The sequence below is a fragment of the Dermochelys coriacea genome, chromosome 24 (genome assembly GCF_009764565.3).
Source record: "Dermochelys coriacea isolate rDerCor1 chromosome 24, rDerCor1.pri.v4, whole genome shotgun sequence".
Classification (NCBI taxonomy): domain Eukaryota; kingdom Metazoa; phylum Chordata; order Testudines; family Dermochelyidae; genus Dermochelys; species Dermochelys coriacea.
In genome coordinates, this window is record NC_050091.1 from 6,462,995 (window position 1) to 6,486,068 (window position 23,074).

The 23,074-nt window shown below is 43.8% G+C and overlaps 2 protein-coding genes across 7 annotated transcripts; one reads left to right on the top strand and one right to left on the bottom strand.

Moving 5' to 3' along the window:
• Positions 1-28: 28 nt before the first annotated feature.
• On the top strand, positions 29-22,414 carry LOC119848045. 6 transcript variants are annotated; one of them, XR_006276834.1, is made up of 6 exons: positions 29-264; positions 360-450; positions 12,243-14,786; positions 14,979-15,073; positions 18,895-19,017; positions 19,345-19,483. XR_006276834.1 is itself a non-coding variant. In XM_043501798.1 (5 exons), the coding sequence occupies exons 1-5, from the start codon at positions 19,059-19,061 to the stop codon at positions 21,623-21,625; spliced, it is 690 nt and encodes a 229-aa protein (XP_043357733.1). In that variant the 5' UTR covers positions 19,015-19,058; the 3' UTR covers positions 21,626-22,414. The 6 variants fall into 6 exon arrangements, 5 of the variants coding, with proteins under 5 accessions (XP_043357733.1, XP_043357735.1, XP_043357734.1 ...); XM_043501798.1 differs by lacking the exons at positions 29-264; positions 360-450; positions 12,243-14,786; positions 14,979-15,073 and adding exons at positions 20,220-20,531; positions 20,877-20,999; positions 21,549-22,414 and having other exon boundaries at positions 19,015-19,095; positions 19,345-19,485; XM_043501800.1 differs by lacking the exons at positions 29-264; positions 360-450; positions 12,243-14,786; positions 14,979-15,073 and adding exons at positions 20,220-20,531; positions 20,877-20,999; positions 21,553-22,414 and having other exon boundaries at positions 19,015-19,095; positions 19,345-19,485.
• LOC122457340 lies at positions 7,139-14,614 on the bottom strand. Its single transcript, XM_043501796.1, has 6 exons — positions 14,475-14,614; positions 13,460-13,798; positions 11,765-12,076; positions 8,869-8,982; positions 8,733-8,782; positions 7,139-7,287 (listed from the first exon to the last, which is right to left on the bottom strand). The coding sequence occupies exons 1-6, from the start codon at positions 14,515-14,517 to the stop codon at positions 7,240-7,242; spliced, it is 906 nt and encodes a 301-aa protein (XP_043357731.1). The 5' UTR covers positions 14,518-14,614; the 3' UTR covers positions 7,139-7,239.
• Positions 22,415-23,074: the final 660 nt, after the last annotated feature.

Below are 23,074 nucleotides of genomic sequence, written 5' to 3' on the forward strand. Positions count from 1 at the left end.
CCTCTTAAAGATCTGTGGGGCAACATGCATGACAAAAGAAGAGGGCCAAGAGATATCGATAACCCTACTCAAAATCTTACTCTTAGTGCCAGCAGAGCAAAGCTGAGGGGAAAAAATTCCTTTGCCTCTAAAAGGCTCAGACTGGGTAACAGCACGTTGTGTCTCTCAGATGGAATATTTGTGTTATAATTGGATGCCCGGAACAAGACATTCTTCTGACTGCAACTCAGGTGGAACATTTTGTACACTTCAGAGATTTATAAGGTCAGATGGTATTAACAATACAATAATGGCAATAAACTCTCATTGTGGTTTATGAAAACTGTGTTAAAATTGTGATTTATCACTTTAATTTTCAGGGTTTTTTCCTGGTCCTGCTTGCTGTCCTTAGGGAAGTGTTCAATCTGGGCCTAGCAGCAGTCAGTCTGGAAAGAGCCATCCTAGAACAAGGTGGGGTGAGTTGTGTGTCGCTCTATTAAGGAGCAGCCTGCTTTGTCTCTCTCTGGTTTTTGTTACTTTTTATCGTTCTGGGTTCTAAGAATAAAAGTTGTGTTAGGTTGCAACCTTCCAGCAAGAGTATTTAAGATTTTTGCTTAACTTCTCTATTTGTATGCTGTGAACGTAACAGTCCCCAAGAAGTATATCACATGATGTAAGCAAAGGATGGAGGTTCATTGGGCACCATGGAAAGTCATGAAATGAGCAAATATGCAACTTAGCTTTTATAAAAATTTGGAGAAAAACCTACTTTTACAATACATACTTCAGACATGTGCTTACTACACGGTCCTTAGTGTAATGTACAAAAAATTTGTAGAGAGAATGTGCCCACTAGGATTCCAAATCCAACCCTTCTAAACAGTTGTCACCCACGCAGTCTGGAATACGGTCATCTCTGAGGATGGTCTTTACTTGAACATCAGGGCTGAGATTTGCAAAGTCCTATCAGGGATTTGGCTGCCCAGATCAACTGGCATCCAGATTGTCCTTTCACAGCCTTAGCCTGGAAGCTGCTCTAATCTGCGTCAGCTGGTTATGACGCCCAAGGATCAGTTTGCCATCGGGGATACCCCAAGTGCAGCATGCGTTAGCCACGTCACATGACAAGGGCTGTTGGCTGAAAGGACTGGATCTGCTGCCTTTACACCCGCTGGCATGTGCAGCCAGTCCCTGCTCCCTTTGTGTCAAGAGGGCAACAAAAGGAACCAGAGTGGAGGCCTGGGTCTAACCCTTCTCTCAATGATACCCAGCTCCAGGGAAAGTTGAATGTGGTACAAACACCTCAGATGACCTAATTAGTCCACTGGGAAATAAGCACATGCTTAAAGAGAGGAAGGACGGTGCGGTTGTCAAGGTGCTCGCTAGGCAGTCGGGGTCCTCCATTCAAACCCCTGCTCTGCCACAGGCTCCATGTGTGACCTAGGGCTGGTCACTTACATCCCAATGACTTTCAAGCCTTAGTCCCTGTTAAAAGTGAGACTTTGCCTCTCAAGACACTTAAGACGCTTTTGAACTTGTCACCTCAAGTCTCTCTGGGCCTCCATTCCCCAACTGAAAAATGGGGCAAATTCCTCCCTACTTTGCACCGGGCTGTGAGCATAAATAAGTACAGAGCTAGATTAACAGAGCTTTGGGTCAGATTGCAATGCCCTGAGCTGGGCCCAGCCTCGTGGCACAGGAGGTGCCACTGCAGGGTGGTCTCGATCTCCAACCCCCACCTCTGACCCCGCACACTCTGCTCCCTCCCTTTCTTATGGTGGTTGTCCTGTACCTCTGCCTAAAATTTATTATCAATTGCCATGATAAAATTGTAGTCCTAGCTATAACAGATATCTAGCCACATGGGGCACAAGTACCTAAATTATTTAGGAGTCTAAGTCTCATTTTCAAAAGTGATTGAGGTACTTGGTAGTCTAGGGCAATATCTATACTGCATTTTCGTCAGCAAAACTTTTGTCCGCCAGGATGTGAAAAAAACACACCCCTGACCGACAAAAATTTTACCGACAAAAACCCAGGTGTGGACAGTGCTTTGTCAGTGGGAGACGCTCTCCCGCCCACAAAGCTACACTGCCTTGTTTGGGGGGGTTATATTTTGTCGGCAGGAGAGTAGGCTGTAAGGTGTGCAGTATGGGCACTGACTTTCAATGGTATCTAAGCTCAGAAGAACTAGATTTCAAGGTATTTAGATGCTTAAAGCAGCTAGGCGCCTAGGGATTTTCTGAAAATCAATGGGAGTTAGGCACCTAAGTCACTTGGGCACATATGAAAATTTGCCCTAAGACTATTTCCCCCAGTCACACTTAACTGATACAGATTCTTTTTACACTTCATCTTCCCCTGTACATGTCTATTAAAAGCCAAGACAAAGACAAAGTTACTGTGATAGTTTTGATTGATTTCATTTCTATATTACGTTTTATGAAAACAAATTGAAACTGATCTTAAAAAACAACAGGCTACAGGACAAAGAGCCATGTTTGCTGCAAAGGGCCAATCGTTTTAAAAGGGCTAATCGATTTAGATCAGAATTGGTTCCTCGGAAAGTTGCACTTGCTGCTGTGGTCAGTTTCAGCCCACTTATTTTGCCACTTGTCTTTTGTTTGTTCAGCTAGCACAGTGCTTTTGCTGTTTGCTTTTTCAGTTATCTCTCCCTGCTTTTGGTTACTAAGGAAGTGTAAATTGCTCTACGTGATTCATCTGTAGCCAGTGGCTGGTTTAGAGTAAAGCTGAAGCAGAACAATCCATGAAATAACTGCAAAAACTGGAATTTACTTTCAGCAATGTGAAACAGACTAAATGTTGTGGCATAAACCAGAGACATTGAGAAATTATATCAGTTACTAAATATCCATTATGCAGCGTGGCTTAGTAGATAGAGCACTGGTTGGTGACCTGGGTTCTAGTCTCAGCTCTGCTGCTGGATAATCTTGGGTAATTCATTGTGCCTCTATGTGCCTCAGTTTCCCCATCTGTAAAATGGGGGTAGCATTACTGACCTCCTTTGTAAAGCCCTTGGGATGTACTCATGAATTATTATTATTAAAAATGAGCAGGTAAACAACATGCACAGGTATCAAAGCCACACCAATCAGGGGATTAATCATGGTATATTGTGCTGCATGAAGTATTTGCAGTACACCCAGGATGGTCTTTACTGCCCCTCAAACTCTGGGCTAACAAGGCCAGATCCTGTGTTCCTTGTGCATCCAGCACTATTCCACTCGAATCAATGGGAAGTTGGGGTGTGCTAGAATGCGGGATCAGAAACAGTAGAGTTTGGAGGCAGGTGACAAAGGTTGAGCTGTTCTGGACTCTGGAAATCCAGCCACAGGGATTTCCTGGTCTCATTTCTCAAGTGAGCCACACTGTGAGAATTCAGGATTCCCTTAAAGACCTCCGAGGGCCAGATCCTCAAGTAGTGTAAATCAGTATCAGTTCATTGGCTTCAGTGGAGCAATGCTGATTTACACCAGCTGAGAATCTGGTCCCAAATTACTGCTCACTGTCATGTTGTCAAGAAGCAAGGTGCAGTGGTGGATAAATTACTGAGGCAACAGGGAGATAAATTACCCTCTAAAACCCCCCGGTTTGGGCCACACTTTCAGAAGAGCCCAGCTCCCATTTAAGGTATTTCTACATTGCAGCTGGGAGAGTAGCTGACCAAGCTAGCGCACTGAAAGATAGCAGTGTGGCCATGGTAGCTACCCTCCTGAATGCAATTATAGGACTCCTTGTTGGTTTTGCTGACCTCCCGGACACATTCTTGCACAGCTGGCCTGAGCCACCACGCTTGCTGCTGTGGCCACACTGCTATTTTCACCACACTAGTTCGAGCAGAGCTAGTGCATGCCTGTCTACCCGGGCTGGGAACTACCCTTAACCACCAAAATAAGAGCCAGGTGTTTACAAGTGCTTGGCGCATTAGATGCCCATTGGATGCTGATCTCCTGGGAATCCATCTGGGTGCTGAGCCCTCTTGAAAATTGTGCCATTAGTTAGATGTCTAAGTAGGAGCTGGGCTCTTTAAAAATCTGGCCTTTGTTGTGGGGGCTGATCCCGTGAGAAAATCATTTGCAATAGGCAGCAGGTACAATGCTATAAATTGCCCCTTTAACCAGAGTTGCATGCAGTAGTCTCAAAACTAGGTTGACTGGGCAACAAAATGGCAGATGAAATTCAATGTTGATAAATGCAAAATAATGCACATTGGAAAACATAATCCCAAATGTACATATAAAATGATGGGGTCTAAATTAGCTGTTACCACTCCAGAAAGAGATCTTGGAATCATTGTGGATAGCTCTCTGAAAACATCCACTCAATGTGCAGCGGCAGTCAAAAAAGCCAACAGAATGTTGCACATCATTAAGAAAGGGATAGATAAGACAGAAAATATCATATTGCCTCTATATAAATCCCATGGTATGCCCACATCTTGAATACTGTGTGCAGATGTGGTCACCCCATCTCAAAAAAGATATATATGAATTGGAAAAGGTTCAGAAAAGGGCAACAAAAATTATTAGGGGTATGGAACGGCTTCTGTATGAGAAGAGATTAATAAGACTGGGACTTTTCATCTTGAAAAAGAGGCGACTAAGTGGGGTGGGAAATGAATGAGGTCTATAAAATCATGACTAGTTCAGAGAAAGTAAACAAGGAAGTGTTATTTACTCCTTCTCACAACAGAAGAACTAGGGGGTACCAAATGAAATTAAAAGACAGCAGGTTTAAAACAAACAAAAGGAAGTATTTCTTCACATAACACACAGTCAACCTGTGGAACTCCTTGCCAAAGGATGTTGTGAAGGCCAAGACTATAACAGGGTACAAAAAAGAACTAGATAAGTTCATGGAGGATAGGTCCATCAATGGCTATTAGTCAGGATGGGCAGGAATGGTGTCCCTAACCTGTTTGCCAGAAGCTGGGAATGGGTGAGAGGGAAACGATCACTTGATGATTACCTGTTCTGTTCATTCCCTCTGGAGCACCTGGCATTGGCCACTGTCAGAAGACAGGATACTGGGCTAGATTGGCCTTTGGTCTGACGAAGTATGGCTGTTCTTATGTTCTTACATCAGAAAGTCCAGATACCTGCTGTCTCTGCACAAGGCGTTGTTCTGTGTTGAACTATCTCTTTCATATTCTACATTGTGCTACATCCTGGTGGTTATTTTGTTATTCTGAATCGTTACACTATATCCTAGCAGCAGCCCTATTAATAGTTGGGCTCATTTCTCACAAAATCACAAAAACTGAAAACAGCTCTATCAGTTCCTTCTCTCTGTCCCTATTGAACATTTATTCCTTCCCACACACCTGTAACAAAGCAGCTCTTCCATAGAGAAGAGTGCTGTATTCAGTCAGGCTCAGTGCTTGGAACTGATATTGCATATTGCATCTGATGAACACACTATTTCTATCAGTCATCATTTGCGTTATCGCACAGGGCAAACTTCTGTCTCAAATAAGCAGGTGAAACTCCCCTGGGAATCTCTGGGCAAATTCCGTTGGGATGTAACTAGTGATGTAAATGACACAGCAGAGGCCTGGGTAGTCCATCAGTTGTAAATGCACAACTCTCATTGAAGTGGTAGGATAATCTGGCTCGGGGTATAAATAAATTGGTGAGAAAACAGCTGTAAGTGATGACAAAAAACTTTAATTTAATTTAATTCTCTGGGTCTTCAAAACCAGTGAATTTAGGATGCAGGCAGTTCCGATGCCCCTGTAGTTCTGCCAAGACTGGATTTGCCCTTTTCTGTCTGTTCTGGAAATTGAGTAAAAGAGTAAAAGTAGCTGACTCAGAGGAGTCAGTGGGTGCATTTAAAAACTGTCTGAGTTCTAAGCTCATTTTTTCAGCAAGGTCCTGAACTTTTAAAGCAAGATTCCCAATTTGGTTTCTGTGCTAATGATGTGCACTGTTTGCCCAGAGGGACTGTAAATAAAGCTTAACAATCTGTTTGAAAATGAAACTGACAGTTGTGTTCAGCTCTATCAAAGTCTGGCTATTTGACCTGGCATGGAAGCATCTGATGTTACTCAATTTTGTCTAACCATTTGTGCCCTACCTGCCTTGGTCAAATCCCTTTAGATTGCCGCCTTCACAGCGGGTCAGTGTTTGGATGGGAAACTTCCTCTAGTACAGGATGTAGTGTCACCTGCTATATCCTATCACTCTGCGTCAGCCCCAAATGCCCATCCTGGTGATGATATGTGGCATTCACAACTTCTAGGCTAGTGGGGGGAATGAGATTGAGAAGGGGCCAGTTAAGAGGATAGGCCACAGCTGAGGGGAATTAGGTGGCCTAAGTAACCTGTGAAGGATGCTGGACCCCAGCTGAGCAGGAGCACGCGGGGCTGGTATAAAGCCAGGAAGCTAGCAGCAGAGAAGCAGTGCAGTGAGGAAGGCTGTAGTCACTCTCTGGGTATCAGAGGGGGGAAAGGCGGAAACCCAGTAGCAGAGAAGCCCTGGGCATCCAAACCCTGAAGCAAGGGTTTACCAAGGAGGGTGGAGGAGTGGTGGTGCAGCAACAAAGACAGAGATGGAAAAGGCTAAGGGAAGCCCCTAACATATTTGGATGTTGCAGGCTTTGCCTGCTGATTTGAGGGTCCCTGAGTTGGAACCAGGAGTAGAGGACTGGCCCAGGTTCCCCTACCAGCCACAGGGGAAGTGTCACAGTCAGGGCAGTGGTCTTGGAGACTGCCTGAGACAATTTGTCCTGTGGGACTTTGATACCCTGGCAGGGGGGAAAACACCTAGTGACCTGGCCAAGGCCTGAAGAGGGAGCAGTCAAGCCAGGAAGAAGAAAGGGGCAGAGTCCCAGAGGGCGAGTGGGGCTGTGGCAAGAACGAGATTACAGAAGGGGGCATCGGAGCCGGAAGTAGGTTATCCCACAAGCAGCCAGGAGGAGGAACCCTAGGGGTGAGTGTACCCTGTGACAAGGCGCTATGGTTGGGGAAGTGACATGTTTGAGATGAGATGTAAACCCAGTGCCCCACAAACCTGCAGGCACGTCGCTAATGACCCCATGTGGCTTTTTAGCAAGAATGGAGATGTCAGCCCAGAATATGGGTTCAGAGAAGTGAGCATGGAAGTGATTATATTTCAGGGAAACTCACATCACATCATAGCACATTACAAACATGAGACTTTCTGTATTTCTCTCGGTTTCTCTTTTCATTCTTTTCTCTCGTTTTACAAAATATAAACCACTTTTGTGAGACTACATCAGTCACCGAGCAGCGTTCCTGTTGTTGTACGGCAGAGTCGCATATTCCGTCTGAAATAGAACAAGGAAAGAGCCAATATAATTATTAATTCTTTGTATTAGAGCAGCACTTGGAAGCCCCAGTGGAGACCAAGAATCTGTTGTGCTGGGCTTTCCACACACATGCAAAGAAACAGTCCCTACCCCGAAGGGTTTATTGTCAAGATACACAAGATCACAAAGTTAGGGGGGAGACAGAAGCACCGTGAGGTAAAGTGACTTGGCAAAGGTTGCCCAGCAGGTCAGTGGCTGGATCAGGAAAAAAAAATCCTGACTCCCAGTCCAGTATTCTCTGCTAGCCCACGCTGCCTCCCATACGGTAATATGCCTAATGAGAATCTACCATCTCATGCATTTACTTAACTGTCCTTCCAAAATGTCATAGCCAGACAAGGTGGGTGAGGTAATATCTTTTATTGGACCATACTCTGTTTGCTGAGAGAAACAAGCTTTCTGTGTAAGCTCAAAAGATTGTCCGTCTCTCTCCCCAACAAAGTTGGTTCAATAAAAGATATTACCTCACCCTCCTTCTCTCTCCCATATCCTGGGACCAACCCAGCTCCAACAACACTATGTAACCAGACAAGGTGTTTTACAGACACGGGTTATGTCAGCAACCCTGGGCCACATTCTCATCATTACAGGTTTCAGAGTAGCAGCCGTGTTAGTCTGTATTCGCAAAAAGAAAAGGAGTACTTGTGGCACCTTAGAGACTAACAAATTTATTAGAGCATAAGCTTTCGTGAGCTACAGCTCAGTGAGCTGTAGCTCACGAAAGCTTATGCTCTAATAAATTTGTTAGTCTCTAAGGTGCCACAAGTACTCCTTTTCTTTATTCTCATCATTGTCACCTCAGTGCTTACGGTGGTGCTGGGGTTTTTTTTTTTGGCATCATAAGGATTTGATCCCCTGTCATGAAGTCACTTAGAGCATTTCCATTCCAAACCCTTCTGACTTCCTCTAAGAAATTTTTCACTGGCCTGGATTGTTTCATGCCCAGCTTCTCCCAGCGAAGAATTTTATTTGGAAAGTTTAAAGGAATCAGCTGATTGGCTTTTGTGTTGTAAGAATGTGAAGAACATATTTCAATGGTGCAGATTTCTCTTCGGTCCTCGGTTGTTGTCTTTTGTCCTGGGTGCTGGGTTTAGTTTGTAGTGGCTGGATGGTGTTGGTGGCTTGAGATATACATGAGATCAGACTAAACGATCTGGTGGTTCGTTACAGAGATATACACCATACTATTTCACCATCCCTGACCTGCAGCCACCTCTGGGGTGGAACCCAGCAGAACCCAATAAACCTACACAACACTTCCACTAGCAGAGCGGAGAGGAATAAATTCAAATAAGACTCCAGGAGGCAATGTGTAGATACTAGGGTAGGAAATTGGCCAGGACGCTGTCTCTAGTCACCTCTTGTTAATACTGTACCTTTCTGATGTGCCAAAAGCTGTTTACCTGTGGGATCTGCCTCATAGGTATTGGATTCCCTCTTTGCACAGCTCTCCCTGGTGGATGAAACAGACAAAGGGACAGTTATGGGGATGTGTGATGAGTGGCTGCTTTTCTGCAGACAGAGTTATGACTGAGTTACCTCTGATGGGGCATTTTCTCTGGAGCAGGATCAACAGCTGGATCAAGAGAAGGGTGAAAATACAGGGCAATCCAGCATAGAACACAATTCCACAGTCTCCAGCGTCTTGTCTCTCTACAGAGTATAGAAAACTCCCATCAAAACAAATGGGCCCCGATCTGTACCTCCCACATAACATCATGGGCAAAGGGACGTCCTTTCCCCAAAGCTCCATACCCATTACTCTGTGCTCTTTGGCATGCTGCCCTTCTCTATGTGCAAAGGACAGGGTAAAGGGGCTGTGCAAAAAGATGTGCCATGGGTATTCTGTCTCTCCTTTCTCCCTTCCTCCCTCAATAATTCCTCTAATGGGTGGCTCTTTGAGCTTCCTGGTCAGATTCCAGGTGGTTCCTTTTTTCCCTAGCACAGGTTTGTGGCAAATGCCTTGGGAATTAGAAAACTAAATGGCCATTCAGCAGGCTGGGCACACCCATCTGGGTTGCCTGGAATTTGTTTGGTGGATGAATGACTTGACTACACTTAAAAGATTTGCCAGTGGAACATTTCTGGCATAACTCCTCCTGGCTCAGGAACAGAAATAAGCTGTGCTGGTGTAAGGCACCTTTATCTCGGTATAACTGCGTCCACACTAAGGCTTTTACTGGCATAGCTGTGTTGGCATGGGTGCCCTGTAGCTCCCCCTTGGCCACTCCAGGATTGTTCCCTACGTTATATTCACTAGTGCTTTGTCCAGTCCTATTTACAGGGGCTTCCCGCCCTGCCCCTGGGCATCTGTTCCATTACTTGTTAGATTTCGCTGTCAGGAAGCCATTCCTGACATTCATCCTGCTGTTCCCTTTGTTGATTTCCTTCCTGCTGCTCCTGATTATTCTCCTTTGGCTCACCCCAAGTGACCCTTGCTGTGATCACATGGAGCGGGAGGTTCAAGATGCTTGACCAGAAACGAGGGATGTTGATTAATCACAGTTTACTCACACGATTAACTCAAAACAATTGCGATTAAAAAAATTAATCGCAATTAATTGCGGTTTTAATTGCACTGTTAAACAATAGAATACCAATGGAAATTTATTAAATATTTTTAAATATTTTTCTACATTTTCAAATATATTGATTTCAATTACAACACAATACAAGGTGTGCAGTACTCACTTATATAATTTTTATTACAAATATTTGCACTGTAAAGATAATGAGACAGTATTTTTCAATTCATCTTATACAAGTAGTGTAGTGCAATCTCTTTATTGTGAAAATGCAACTTACAAATATAGATTTTTTTTTGTTACCTAACTACATTCAAAACAAAACAATGTAAAACTTTAGAGCCTACAAGTCCACTCAGTCCTACTTCTTGTTTAGCTAATCACTAAGACAAACAAGTTTGTTTACATTTACAGGAGATATTGCTGCCCGCTTCTTATTTACAACGTCACCTGAAAGTGAGAACGCATTCGCATAGCACTGTTGTAGCTGGCATTGCAAGGTATTTATGTGCCAGATATGCTAAATGTGTAGATATGCTAAACATTCATATGCCCCTTCATGCTTCAGCCACTATTCCAGAGGACATGCTTTCATGCTGATGATGCTCATTAAAAAAATAATGCACTAATTAAATTTGTGTCTCAACTCCTTGTGGGGGAGGGGGGGCGAATTGTGTGTCTCCTGCTCTGTTTTACCTGCATTCTGCCATATATTTCATGTTGTAGCAGTCTCGGATGAGAACACTTTCACTGAAGATTTGACAAAACAAAAGAAGGTACCAATGTGAGATTTCTAAAGATAGCTACAGCACTCGACCCAAGGTTTAAGAACCTGAAGTGCCTTCCAAAATCTGAGCGGGATGAGGTGTGGATCATGCTTTCAGAAGTCTTAAAAAAAGTAAAACTCTGTTATGGAAACTACAGAACCCGAACTACCAAAAAAGAAAATCAACCTTGTGCTGGTGGCATCTGACTCAGATGATGAAAATTAACATGTGTTGGTCCATACTGCTTTGGATTGTTATCGAGCAGAACCCATCATCAGCATGGATGCACGTCCTCTGGAATGGTGGTTGAAGCATGAAGGGACATCTGAATCTCTAGTGTATTTGGGACATAAATATCTGCAACACCAGCTACAGCAGTGCCATGCGAACGCCTGTTCTCACTTTCAGGTGACATTGTAAACAAAAAATGGGAAGCATTATCTCCTGTAAATGTAAACAAACTTGTTTGTCTGGACGATTGACTGAACGAGAAGTAGGGCTGAGTGGGCTTGTAGGCTCTAAAGTTTTACATTGTTTGGTTGTTGAATGCATTTATTTTTGTACATAATTCTACCTTGTGTAAGTTCAACTTTCATGATAAAGAGATTGCACTACAGTACTTGTATTAGGGGAATTGAAAAATACTATTTATTTTGGGTTTTTTACAGTGCAAATATTTGTAATAAAAATAAATATGAAATGAGCACTGTACACTTTGCATTCTGTGTTGTAATTGAAATCAATATATTTGAAAATGTAGAAAACATCCACAAATATTTAAATAATTGGTGTTCTATTATTGTTTAGCAACACGATTATTTGCAATTAATTTTTTTAATCGCTTCACAGCTAAACCAGAAACCCATTTCTTACCACCAAGCATTTTAAAAAAAAAAAGGCTTTCAGAAGGTCTGGGGGTGGGAAAGGTGGGTAATGGGGGAAGTGACTGTAACTGCTCCACACCTCAAGCACCCTCTCAGTGGTTACCAAAACCTCTCCTCCTCATTAGTTATCATTCACCTAAGCAATCCCATCTGATTCTCCCTATTCCTCCACCCTGAAGTAGATATCACTGACCCACGGTGAGGGATGTAGCATAAATGCCCAGGTAGGTAGGTTAGAGTGGATGATACGATACTGGACCTGTTTCCATGGAGACTGTAGCATTGATGCTTCTCCCCGTGCTACTTTCATTGGCCGTAAAAGTGCAGATCGTCTCCTGGTTCCACGTCTCAGAAGGGATTGTTATTAGGCTCCAAACATTAAAGACCCCGTTCCCGTCTATGGCTCCAGCATCCATTTGACCTTCAGACACCTCCTCACCCATGCCCCAGAGAACAGCACTCCAGGGAGGAGTGAAATCAGAGAGCAGGCAAAGTAGAGGAATGACAGGGGGAAGCTCAGCATCCTCTGGGACTGAGGGCACCAGAATGGAAAGTCTTGGCTCGGAGACATCTAAAAGAGAGTTGAGTCACCGAAAATAGAGATTTGGAAAGATCTGTTAGCGGTAGCTCAGCTAGTCCATACCCAGCTCCTGCTCCTGCCCCTGCCCCAGCCAGTGCAGCGTGTTTTAAATATCTAATGCTTTGTCTATTCCACTTTTCAATGTCTTACACTCCAGGGCATCCACCTTGGGAGACTCCACTGATCCATCGCTGCTCAGAAGTTTGTCCTGATATGATCTTTGTGGATTATTTACTGAGTGCTGACAACATGTTCGGTTCAGTATGAAATTCAAATGAAGAGCTGGTCAGTCTGGTGGTGAGGACACCACACTAGTAGTCAGGAGGCCTGAGATCCATTCCCAGCTCTGTCTCTGACTTGCTGTGTGACCTCGGAGATGAGTTCACTTCCCGACTCAGTGCCTCAGTTTCCCCAACTGTAAACTTAGTGAAATGATACTTAGTCACCTTTGCAAGGTGTTTTGAGATCTAGCTGTGAAAATCCTGATAAAGGAACCATTCTTACTTACACATAACAGTCAGGCTAAATTTTCCTATTACGTTAATCCCATAAGTGTGAGTTACAGCCTCTATTAGTCCCTGTAATAATTCCTTGCCTTCCTTTTTATTTTGCACTCTTTGGTCTATTTGCACATAGTGTGGATCAAAAATATATAGATATTATTCATTATAATTGAATTATTCTGTGCAATTCATGCTATGCTGCTTGAGACAATGAATAGTCCCCTGTATGAACAGGTGGGTGCAATCGTTTAATAAAGCTTGGTGAATGCCTGGAAAAAATCTTGAGCAAAATTAAAGTTGTATAAGGTTAGCAGGGCAGCTGAAACATACCCTGTGTTCTAGGCTCAGGCAGTTTCAGCAGGAATCATCATAAGTATGAATATCAAATCTGAATACTAATGTAACATCCCACCCCAGAAGGCAGGGAAATAACACCTAGCACTGATATGTTGCTTTTTATCCATAGATCTCAAAGTGCTTATACACAGAAGAGTCATTATCCCCATTACACAGACGAGGAATCTGAGATGCAGAGAAATTAAAGGTCAGATTTTCCAAAATGTCCCTGATTTTCAAAAGCTAGGTTTTAACTGGAGCATTTTAAAAATCTGGTCGTTTCTTTGGTCACTGAAAGGGGGAACTGTTGGGTGCTGACTTCTTTTGAAAATCTTGCCTTGGTGCCCAGTGATTAAAGAACAGAACCCAGGTCTCCTGATTTACTGCCTGGACTTTATTGCCTCTTTGCACAAATACCAATAGCTTAGAGCTGAAACAGGGGGGATCGGTCACAATTTTGCTAAAAAAGAGGATGATTTTTTTGCAACATCTCCTAGCGTTGGGATATCATTGTTCTGGGCCATTAGAAACTCACCTGTGACAATTAGTCTGGTCCCATTCCCGAAGTTGGGCTGTAGATACATAAAGGAAACGAGGCCACAATAATAAACCCCTGAGTCATCTCTCTGTACATTACGGATAATTAGAGAAAACATGTTTGCCGCAGTGTTCACTTCACTTAAGTATTTTCCATCTGACGATGCAAACTTAGAACTCTGGTAAATCCACTGGAAACTTCCACTCTGTTCCTTGTACCACATTACACTCACTTCATCTTCTAATGTTTTACAGTGCAGCTGTGCAGTGTCCCCAGATTTCAGCCACACCTGGGCTGGGCTTTGCAGGATTTGTATCTCTTTTTCCGAGACAGTCACTATACAAGGGAAGAAAGACGTGTTAATACAGTGAGCACTGGACAAGCCTGGGCTTTTGCAATACGCTATATAGAGCAGAGGGTCCAAGAATAACACAAAGCACATATTTGTTAAAGATTTATTTTAATTTTTCTCTATTTCTAGCCATGTATTTTGTTAGGATTCATGTAGCCTGTGTGGGAATTAATGCAACGTAACAACAAAAATCAACCTCAGAGTTCAGACTTCCAGTGCCCTGCCCTAAACCCCAGACTACAAATGCCCACTCATGCTTACCCAAATCAGTGATAAAAGACCTTCCTTTGACTAAATTTTACATGGGAGAGTCATTTATTAACTTAGCCATTTGTGTTTCAAATTCTATTTTTGATCATTCTGCAGAAAAATACGTCAGCCTTTGTGTAATACATCAGCATAGAAAAAAAAGTAGATCCAGGACATTATCCAGAACCAGAAACTATTTTCAAGGAGTTTGTGCCTGGCATTCTGATGGTTTTAAAACAGAATATTTAATCACCTCTCAAGATTTCAGTTGATGAACTGAAAGATGTGAATATCTCTCCCCCAAGTTGATGTTAGCATCTCTTGGAATTGCAGAAGATCCTTGTGCAGAAAGTTAATTGTTTTTAATGTGGTAGAAAACAAGCGTGAAATAAATCAGGCTAAAATACTTACTTTGCAGGTAGATTAGAATCACCCCAACTATCTGGTGGGACATCTTGTGCCTTTCTTCAGTAATGAATAGGTGATGCTGTGAGACAGACAGACGCCTGCTAGTTAATGGATCTCTTGATGAAAGACTCTGTCACGTGGAGAGGAAAATGTTCTATTTCCTCTTGTAGATCTGTGGGGCAACATGCATGACAGAAAAGGAGGGCCAGGAGGTACTGAGAACCCCATTCAAAATCTTACTCTGAGAGCCAACCGGGGGAAGAATGTTCCTTTGCCTCCAAAATCTATTAAAGAAGAAATTCAAGTTTAGACTGGGTAACATGGTGTGTGTGTCTGGGTAGCATGGTGTGTGTGTCTAGTGCAATCTGCTGTGTTCTGACTGGATGTCCATAACAAGACCCTCTTCTGACTGCAATTCTGTGTTTCACGGGTGATTAAGGTCAGATGGGATTAGCATCAATATCACAGTGGTGTATGAAAATTGTGATTTATCCCTTTACATTTCAGGGGGTTTCCTGGTCCTGCTCCCTATCTGTAGGGAAGCATGCAATCTGGGCCTAGCAACTCTCAGTCCGGAAAGAGCCAGCCTAGAAAAAGATGAGGTGATTTTTGCTTCTCTGCCGAACAGAGCAGCCTGCTTTGTCTCTCTCTGGTTTTGGTTACTGTGTGTTATCGTTCAGGCTTCTAAGAATAAAAGTCGTGTTAAGCTGCAACCTCCAGCAAGAATATTTCATGTTCATTTAACATCTCTGTTTGTTATGTCCACATCATACCATCGCCAAGAGGCATATCACATGGAGGTCAAAGTTTCCCAAAGATTTTAGCAAAAGATGGAAGAAACCAGCAAACAGGCTCATTCGGCATCATGCAAGTGGGAAAATTAGCAAAAATAAAACTTTGTATGGGTGTTTAGTTATAAGTATAGATAAAGGAAAGGGTTGGGAATGCGGCCCACTGTGAAAGCAATAGATGGGGCTAGAATATGAAAGTGTGGTGAAGTGACAGCATGTAGGACAATTCGGGGCAAAAAGTGTTTTAGGACACTTACATCTGCCATACACAGAATGCATGTTCCTTAGCGTAATGTGCAAAATTGTTTATGAAAGGAGAAAAGCGAAATGCTCACTAGGAGATTCCAAATCCATCCCCTCTAAACAGTTTTCACCAACCAACGAGCCAAATTTGGTAGTGAATCCTGATCTCGTGCCACCTGAGGCACGTTGCACATGTAGTAAGAAAACCCACGCAGGCTGCAATATGGCCATCTCTGCGGATGGGCTGTACTTGGACATTAAGGCTGAGATCTGCAAAGCCCCATCAGGGATTTGGTTGCCAAACTCACATTAACTGAACATCCAAATTGCCCTTTCAAACCTCAGCCTCAATAAAACCCTACTGCAAATCAGGGCCAGATCCTCAGCTAAGCCCACTCTCCTGTTATCCCAAGTTGATCTTCCAGCCATATATAAGCTGGCCCAGCCTGGAGGCTGCTTTAAACTACACCAGACAGTTTTGCTGGCTGGGGGTACAACAAGTGCAGCATGCTCCGGCCACATCCCACATACAAAGGGCTGTTGGGCTGCAAGGACTAGCTCTGCTGTCTTTGCACCCCCAGCACATGCAGCCAGTTCCAGCTCCCTTCGTGTCACGGGAGCACCACAAAGGGACCAAAGTGGGGGCCAGGGTCTGACGTGTGTCTCATTGAGACCTAGCTCCAATGTGGTCCAAACACCTCTCTTGGCCTAACTGTTTCACTGGGACTTCAGCACATGCTTGAAGAGAGGAAGGAAGGTGCAGTTGTCAAGGTGCTAACTAGGCACTCAGGGGTCCTCCATTTAAATCCCAACTCTGTCACAGGCTCTGTGTGTGACCTAGGGCTGGTCACTTACATCCCAGTGACTTTCAAAGGATTTAAGAGCTTTAGTCCCTGTTGAAAGTGGGGCTTTGCCTCCCAAGTCACTTGGGGCTTTTGAACACATTACCCCAAGTTTGGGCCTCCCCTCCGCAGCTGTAAAATGGGGACAATTCCTCCCTACTCTGCAGCAGGGTGATGAGGATAAATAAGTACAGAGCTAGATTAAAAGAGCTTTGCTGAACTGGGGGGGCCTAGTGCCATAGATGTGCATGGTACAGGTACATTGTTGTTATGCCCTGTATAAAGGTCCTGTATGTCAGGGCAATCAACTCAGCTAGAATTCAGGCTATGATTTTGGCATGGTGTTCATGGGATCCACAAATCTGAGGAAACTCCATGACCCCGTGCAGTGGCGGCTCCTGGCCAGCAAGGCTGGGCCAGGCTCCTACCAATGGACATTGTGACCTGTCTGGCCCCCATGGTCTCAGCCTCACTCAGCTTTGGCATATCTGCCCCTTGGTTTTCTTCTACAAAGCGGGGGATGCACCAAACCTGAGTGGCACTGTGTACATGTGGGCCAGGTCGCAATGCTCGGAGCTGGACCCAGCCCCCCGGGTCAGGAGGTGCCACTGCAGGGTGAGTGTAGGGTGGTCTCGCTCTCCAACCCCCCCATATTTCCCCTGCGCCCTCTCTTTCTTATGGCTGTTTTCCTGTATTTATGACAACTTTTCATGATAAAATCATAGCCTTAACTGTAATTGTTAAAGAAATTTAGCCAAATTGTGATGGAAGCACCTAAATCACATAGGAGCCTAAGTCTTATTTTCAAAAGTGGTTTGGGTACTTGGAAGACTAAGTACCATTGCTTTATTTTTCAGTGTTATCTAGGGCTCTCAGAACTACATTTTCAAAGGTATTTAGGTTCTTAAAGATCCAGGTAGGCGACTAGCAGCATTTTCAGAATCAGTGGGACTTAGGTGCCTAAGTCATTTAGACATGTTTGAAAATTTATCCTAAAGACTATTGCCCCCAGTCACACACAACAAATATACATTCATTTTGCATTTAATCTTCTCCAATGCAAGTCTATTAAAATCCAAGACAAAGAGAAAGCTACTGCAATTGTTTTGGTTGATTTTTATTTCTACATTGTTTTATAAGAAAGCAAATGGAAACTGGTCTTAAAAAAACCACAGACTGCAGGACAAATAGCCATGTTTGCTGCAAAGGAGCAATGGTTTAAAAAAAGATCAAAACCTGTTTGTGGGGATAATTGCACTTGCTTTTGTGATCAGTTTCTACCCACTTATTTTGACGCTTTTGTTTTGTTTGTTCATTGAGCAAAGAGCTGGGGCGGATTTCTTCTTTTCAGTTCTATCCCCCTGCTTTTGGTTACCAAAGAAGTGTAAACTGCTCCCCCCACCCCAATTCCTCTGTAGCTAGTGGATGGTTAGAGCAAAAGTGAAGCAGAGCAATCAAACTAACCACAAAAACTGAAATTTACCTTTCAGCAGTGTGAAACAAATGAAATTTCATGGCACAAACCAGAGATGTTGAGAAAATATGTCAGTCGTTAATTATCGACAAGGCAATGTTAATAATTAGCTCTATCCAGTAGGCAGTTTTGGGCTGAGACTCGGGAGAGTTGTCTCTGCTGTGGGGTGATTCTGGGCAAGTCAGTGGCCCTCTCTGTGCCTCAGTTTCCCCATCTGTACAATGGGGATGATGATACTAACCTCCTTTGTAAAGCACGTTGGATCTACTCATGACAAGATCAGAATTATTATGATTATAAATGAGGAGCGGAACAACTTGCTGAATGAAGTGTTTGCAGTGCACCCACGATGCCCCTTGGAGTCCCACAGACTCTGGGCTGAGAAGGCCCGATCCCGCATTCCTGGTGCACCCAGCACTATCTCACCCAAATCAATGGGAGTTTGGGGTGTGCAGAGGCAGGTGACAAAGGTTAAGCTGTTCTGGAGTCTGGAAATCCAGCCACAGGGATTTCCTGGTCTCATTACTCAAGTGAGCCACACTGTGAGCGTTCAGGATTCACTTCAAGTCCTCCGAGGGCCAGATCCTCAACTAGTGTAAATCAGCATCAGTTCATTAGCTTCAGTGGAGCGATGCTGATTTTCACCAGCTGAGAATCTGGTCCCAAATTACCGTTCAGTATCATGTTGTCAAGCAATAAGGCACAGCGGTGGGTAAAATACTGAGGCATCAGGGAGAAGTCCGTTTCTCAGCTCTTCATCACCCGCGGCTGGGGCCACACTTCCAGAAGAGCCCAGCTCCCAAGTAGGGGAGGTCTACACTGCAGCTGGGAGGGTAGCGGTTCAATGTAGTGCACTGAAAGATAGCGGTGTGGCCACGGCGGTACAGGTGGCAACTAGGGTTAACTGCAATCGTGCCCGACATTCTGGACACACATGGCTAGCCTGAGCCACCGCCCATGCCACTGTAACCACACTGCTATTATTTCTTGCACATTCTACATTGTGCCATGTCCTGGTGGTTATTTCATTATTCTTAATCATTATAATATATCCATGTTTGATTCAAATGCAGCAACAGCCGACAAGAAGCCCCTGTGAAAAGCATCTGTCACCACAGCACTTCCCCCAGGAGGCGTTCCTCAGCAGAACCGACCAGGATGTTGGAGCCTTTGCACTTGACCAGCGTACCAGACGGGTGCTTTGAAATAATCTTTCAGAATATTGTTTGTAACAATCATGCTGTTCTCCAAATATCTGCTTTTGTCTTTCCTGGGTAAAGCTTTTGCATTAGTCATACCGTTAAGCTTGAAATTGAGAAAGGAGTCTTTTCAATTGGACATTGGCTTTCATGATACCTAGTAGCTTAGGACAGTTCTGCAGCAGTTTAGATGCTCTTCCATTTACTTTTGCACAATGTAATCTGATTGCATTTGGTTTAATTCTGAATTATCCTGATTATTTAAGGCAGATCGTGACCTGCTGAAAATTGACTCTAATAACACATCCTCTTTTATTCCTACAGTGGTACGAGTGCAGTTATTTCTGCACCAACTTCAGCAGTTCTTGTTTGTGAACATTAATGATACAGCGAAGATCCAGTGCTCTTCCAAAAAAAAATTTGTAGCAGGACGTATAACAGCTCAGTGGTACAAGAGACGGGAAGGTGAGGCCCCCATGTTAATTAAGAGATGCTCAGATAATAAAAATGCAAGTAAAGTTGCTTGCATATCTGAAGGACACAACTTGACCCTGGTAATCTACAATGCCCAACGGAATGACTCTTGGGTTTATTACTGTACCAATTCATACACGAGCTTCTTGACTTTCGGCGACGGATCCACACTGATTGTAGGAGGTAAGGAAACAATTGGATGATTAGGAAAGAAATGGAATGACAATGCCGACATATTTCATGTGCATGTTAAAATATAAAAAGATGGTTTGACTGCTTATCAAAGATTCAATTGTTAAAAGACAGACTGTTTGGAACCAAGAAAGAGCACGTAAACAGTAATTGCTGAAAGAAGAGAAAAAATTATATTTTGCTTAATTAAAACTAGAAAAATAGTGAAAATTATCTCTTTAAAATGTTCTGACTTAATTCCTGGTCAGGGCACATGCTGGGAATATTTGTAACCTAAGAGTCATGTTTAAATGAAAGAACGTCTTGAAATTAGGAAATGTTCTTAGACTGCATCAGTTTTTAGATAGCACAGAATTTCTAAATGCAAATATCTGTTTCGTTTGGGCGGGATTTGATTTTTCAGATTCTTTGTATTTTCTTATTTATACAACATATTTTTCCTTTGAGCTACTTTCATCTTGTATGATTAACCCCCTGAATCAAACTGCAGCTCAGCTGAGCATCACACTGAACTCTGTGCTTATCCTGCTCAGACAGTTACACCACCAGCAGTTGGGTGCTGCTTTTGGCTCCATCTCCCCACGGCCTCCTCTCCCCCGGGACGACTGATCTGGCTTGCATGTTCCATGGAGTTTCCAACCTCGTCCACATTTCCTGGAGTATTTCTGGGGATCTGCAGAAACATGGGCTGATGCGTTCACTGAAAGCAAAGGATGGCTCCTTCGTGTTCATAAATCACATCAGCGTCCCCATGGACACCTGGACCAGTGGGAAGAATTTCACCTGTGAAGTCAAATTCAATTCTTCTGGCAAGAGTGTTAGGAAAATTGCCAGGTATATGGAAGGTGAGTGATTTTATACTTGAGAATAAAGGAAATTAAGCAAGAATATGCATGTGAAGTGGCCACATGAGAGCTACCTCAATGTAATTTGCCATTACAGAAAGCTGGAATATTCTCTGTCATAATTAAAAGCAGGCAGATTTGCAGAGAATTTGGGGAAATCTAAATTGAGACATTAGAGTGACTCCAAGACAATGTAGGTCTGATTTCTAGAGCAGCTTTCACCCAGCTTGTATCTATAAAGCACTGTAAAGAATTAAATAAGAACAACTATTGGAGAGAGGGGAATTAAAACCAAAGGGTTTAATGAAAAGGTGCAAACATGATTCTCCCAACTCCACTGGTCAGCTTCCTCCACAGTCCATCCCAGCGGGTGTATGCTGCAGATGGTGCGCTATGCAGTGGTGGTTTTCCTGGTGGTGGTTGTGGTGTCTGTGAGCCTGGCCTGGAGTCACTGCTGTTCTAATCCAGGTAATCAACACACTACAGTCTGTCCTAGGTGTGGAAACATAGCAGCTGCCCTATTAATACTTGGGCTGATTTCTCACAAAATTTGAAAACAGCTTTACCAGGCCCTTTTGTTTATCTCTACTGAACATTTATTCCTTCTTACACCTCTGTAATGCAGCAAATCTTCTGTTGAGGCTCGGTGCTTGGAACTGCTATTCACTCATCATTTACTTTATCACACAGGGCAAACTTCTGCTAGAAATAAGTATGTTTAACTCCCATGGGAATCTCTGGGCAAATTCCATCGGGATGTAACCAGTGATATAAATTACACAGCAGAGGCCTGGTTAGCCAATCAGTTGTAAATACACAACTCCCATTGAAGTGGGAGGCAATGTTTTAAGGCAAGATTCCCATGATGGTTTCTGTGCTACTCATGTATATTATTTGGACAGAGGAATTTTAAATAAAACTTAACAGTCTGTTTGTAAATGTAACTGTGTCCAAATCTATGAAAGTTTGGCCAATTAACTTTGCGTGGAGGTGTCTAATGTTTCTAAATGTTGTCAAACAAGGTCAAACCATTTATGCCCAACTGGAGTTTGATTCAAAGAATCACAACCAGAGCGTGGCGCAGCGACCAGTGAAAGGGAAAAGGGGGAAATCATAGCCCACATGGGGATCCAAACTGGACACTCACAGCTGTTTCACTGCTGATCTCAATGACAGGATCATCCTGTAAGGTGCTGACTTTCTGTAAAAGCTGTTACTGCTTCTTACTGCTCTTCACTGCTGCTGCATGTGGCTCAGTTCCAAAATGTAACTGAAAATTAACCCACTTGTCCATCTGGCCTATACAGAGCAGGAAGTCACAAAAAGAACCAGACCCTTGAAGGTGGGAGATATCCTAATGTGATATGAAAGACGTTGTCATACAGGTATCTTTGCAATATATTGGTGCGTTTATGGCCAATCCCACTCCGTGAGACTCAGGTGTATTACCGGTGGCACAAGCAGGACCAGAAAAATCTAGATGCAGAACCAGCCTTGGCCCCCTGACGCACACAGCAGATGGAAGGGGCAGAACCAGACAAAAGTGACACTTTCCAGCTAGGTGGAGGTTGCTTTTGGCTGCCTCCTAGGAGCTGCCATCAGCAGGACCGTGCCGCCTGGCCAGCACTATCGTTCCATGGTGTGAGGGGAAATGATGAATGGGAAACTGTCTGAAGGAGCTGTGTGAGGTCAGGCTCTCTCCGCATCCCTGTCCTGGAGCAGCTACTCCAATGAATTCCTCGGGAAACTGCTGTTTTTCCTGAAGGGCTCAATCCACAGGGCCTCATGCCAGAGCCCATCTATCTTCTATCAGTAACAGCTTTATCAATGGGAGGGGCTCCCCTAGCCACGGAGCCTACACATGCTGCCAGGCGTGATCCTAACTCCTCATTTTGAATCTGTAATTCTAAATGTTGCTCATTAAAAAATATACCCCCCTCCTCCCTCATGTTTCCATTCCTTTCTCCAGCAGCTGAGATGCATGAAGCTCAGCGTATTGATTGACAGGTGACTTCTTACAGTCTTTGGGCCAGATTCTGCTCTCCCTGACATTGGTGCACACCCAGGAGAACTCTGTTGAAGGCAGTGGTTACTCTGGGTTTACAGGGGGTCACTGAGCATAGTAGGTGGCCCTTTGTATTTCATTTGGGGCCAGGCGATGAACCTCTCACTCCCACTGGGGAGCTGTTACTCACAGCGGGTGTCCCACTGAAGTTTCAGGGACTGTTCACATCAGTAACTGCTCACCTGTGTGGGCACAGGTGTTACAGTCTGACCCTTACTATCTGTATTCTCAAAAAGAAAAGGAGTACTTGTGGCACCTTAGAGACTAACGAATTTATTAGAGCATAAGCTTTCGTGAGCTATAGCTCACTTCATCGGATGCATTTGGTGGAAAAAACAGAGGAGAGATTTATATACACACACACAGAGAACATGAAACAATGGGTTTATCATACACACTGTAAGGAGAGTGATCACTTAAGATAAGCCATCACCAGCAGCAGGGGGGAAAGGAGGAAAACCTTTCATGGTGACAAGCA

What these genes read in the sequence shown, in the direction of transcription:
- LOC122457340 (XM_043501796.1), bottom strand. Translation starts at nt 14,517, where the DNA reads ATGTCCCACCAGATAGTTGGGGTGATTCTAATCTACCTGCAAA. An exon ending in GACCAGACTAATTGTCACAG is followed by an intron (nt 12,077 to 13,459) that starts GTGAGTTTCTAA and finishes ACTCTCTTTTAG; the next exon opens with ATGTCTCCGAGCCAAGACTT. An exon ending in CTATGAGGCAGATCCCACAG is followed by an intron (nt 7,288 to 8,732) that starts GTAAACAGCTTT and finishes GTTCTATTTCAG; the next exon opens with ACGGAATATGCGACTCTGCC.
- LOC119848045 (XM_043501798.1), top strand. Translation starts at nt 19,059, where the DNA reads ATGCTGTTCTCCAAATATCTGCTTTTGTCTTTCCTGG. An exon ending in TCTGCTTTTGTCTTTCCTGG is followed by an intron (nt 19,096 to 19,344) that starts GTAAAGCTTTTG and finishes TTATTCCTACAG; the next exon opens with TGGTACGAGTGCAGTTATTT. An exon ending in GTGGTACAAGAGACGGGAAG is followed by an intron (nt 19,486 to 20,219) that starts GTGAGGCCCCCA and finishes TATCCTGCTCAG; the next exon opens with ACAGTTACACCACCAGCAGT.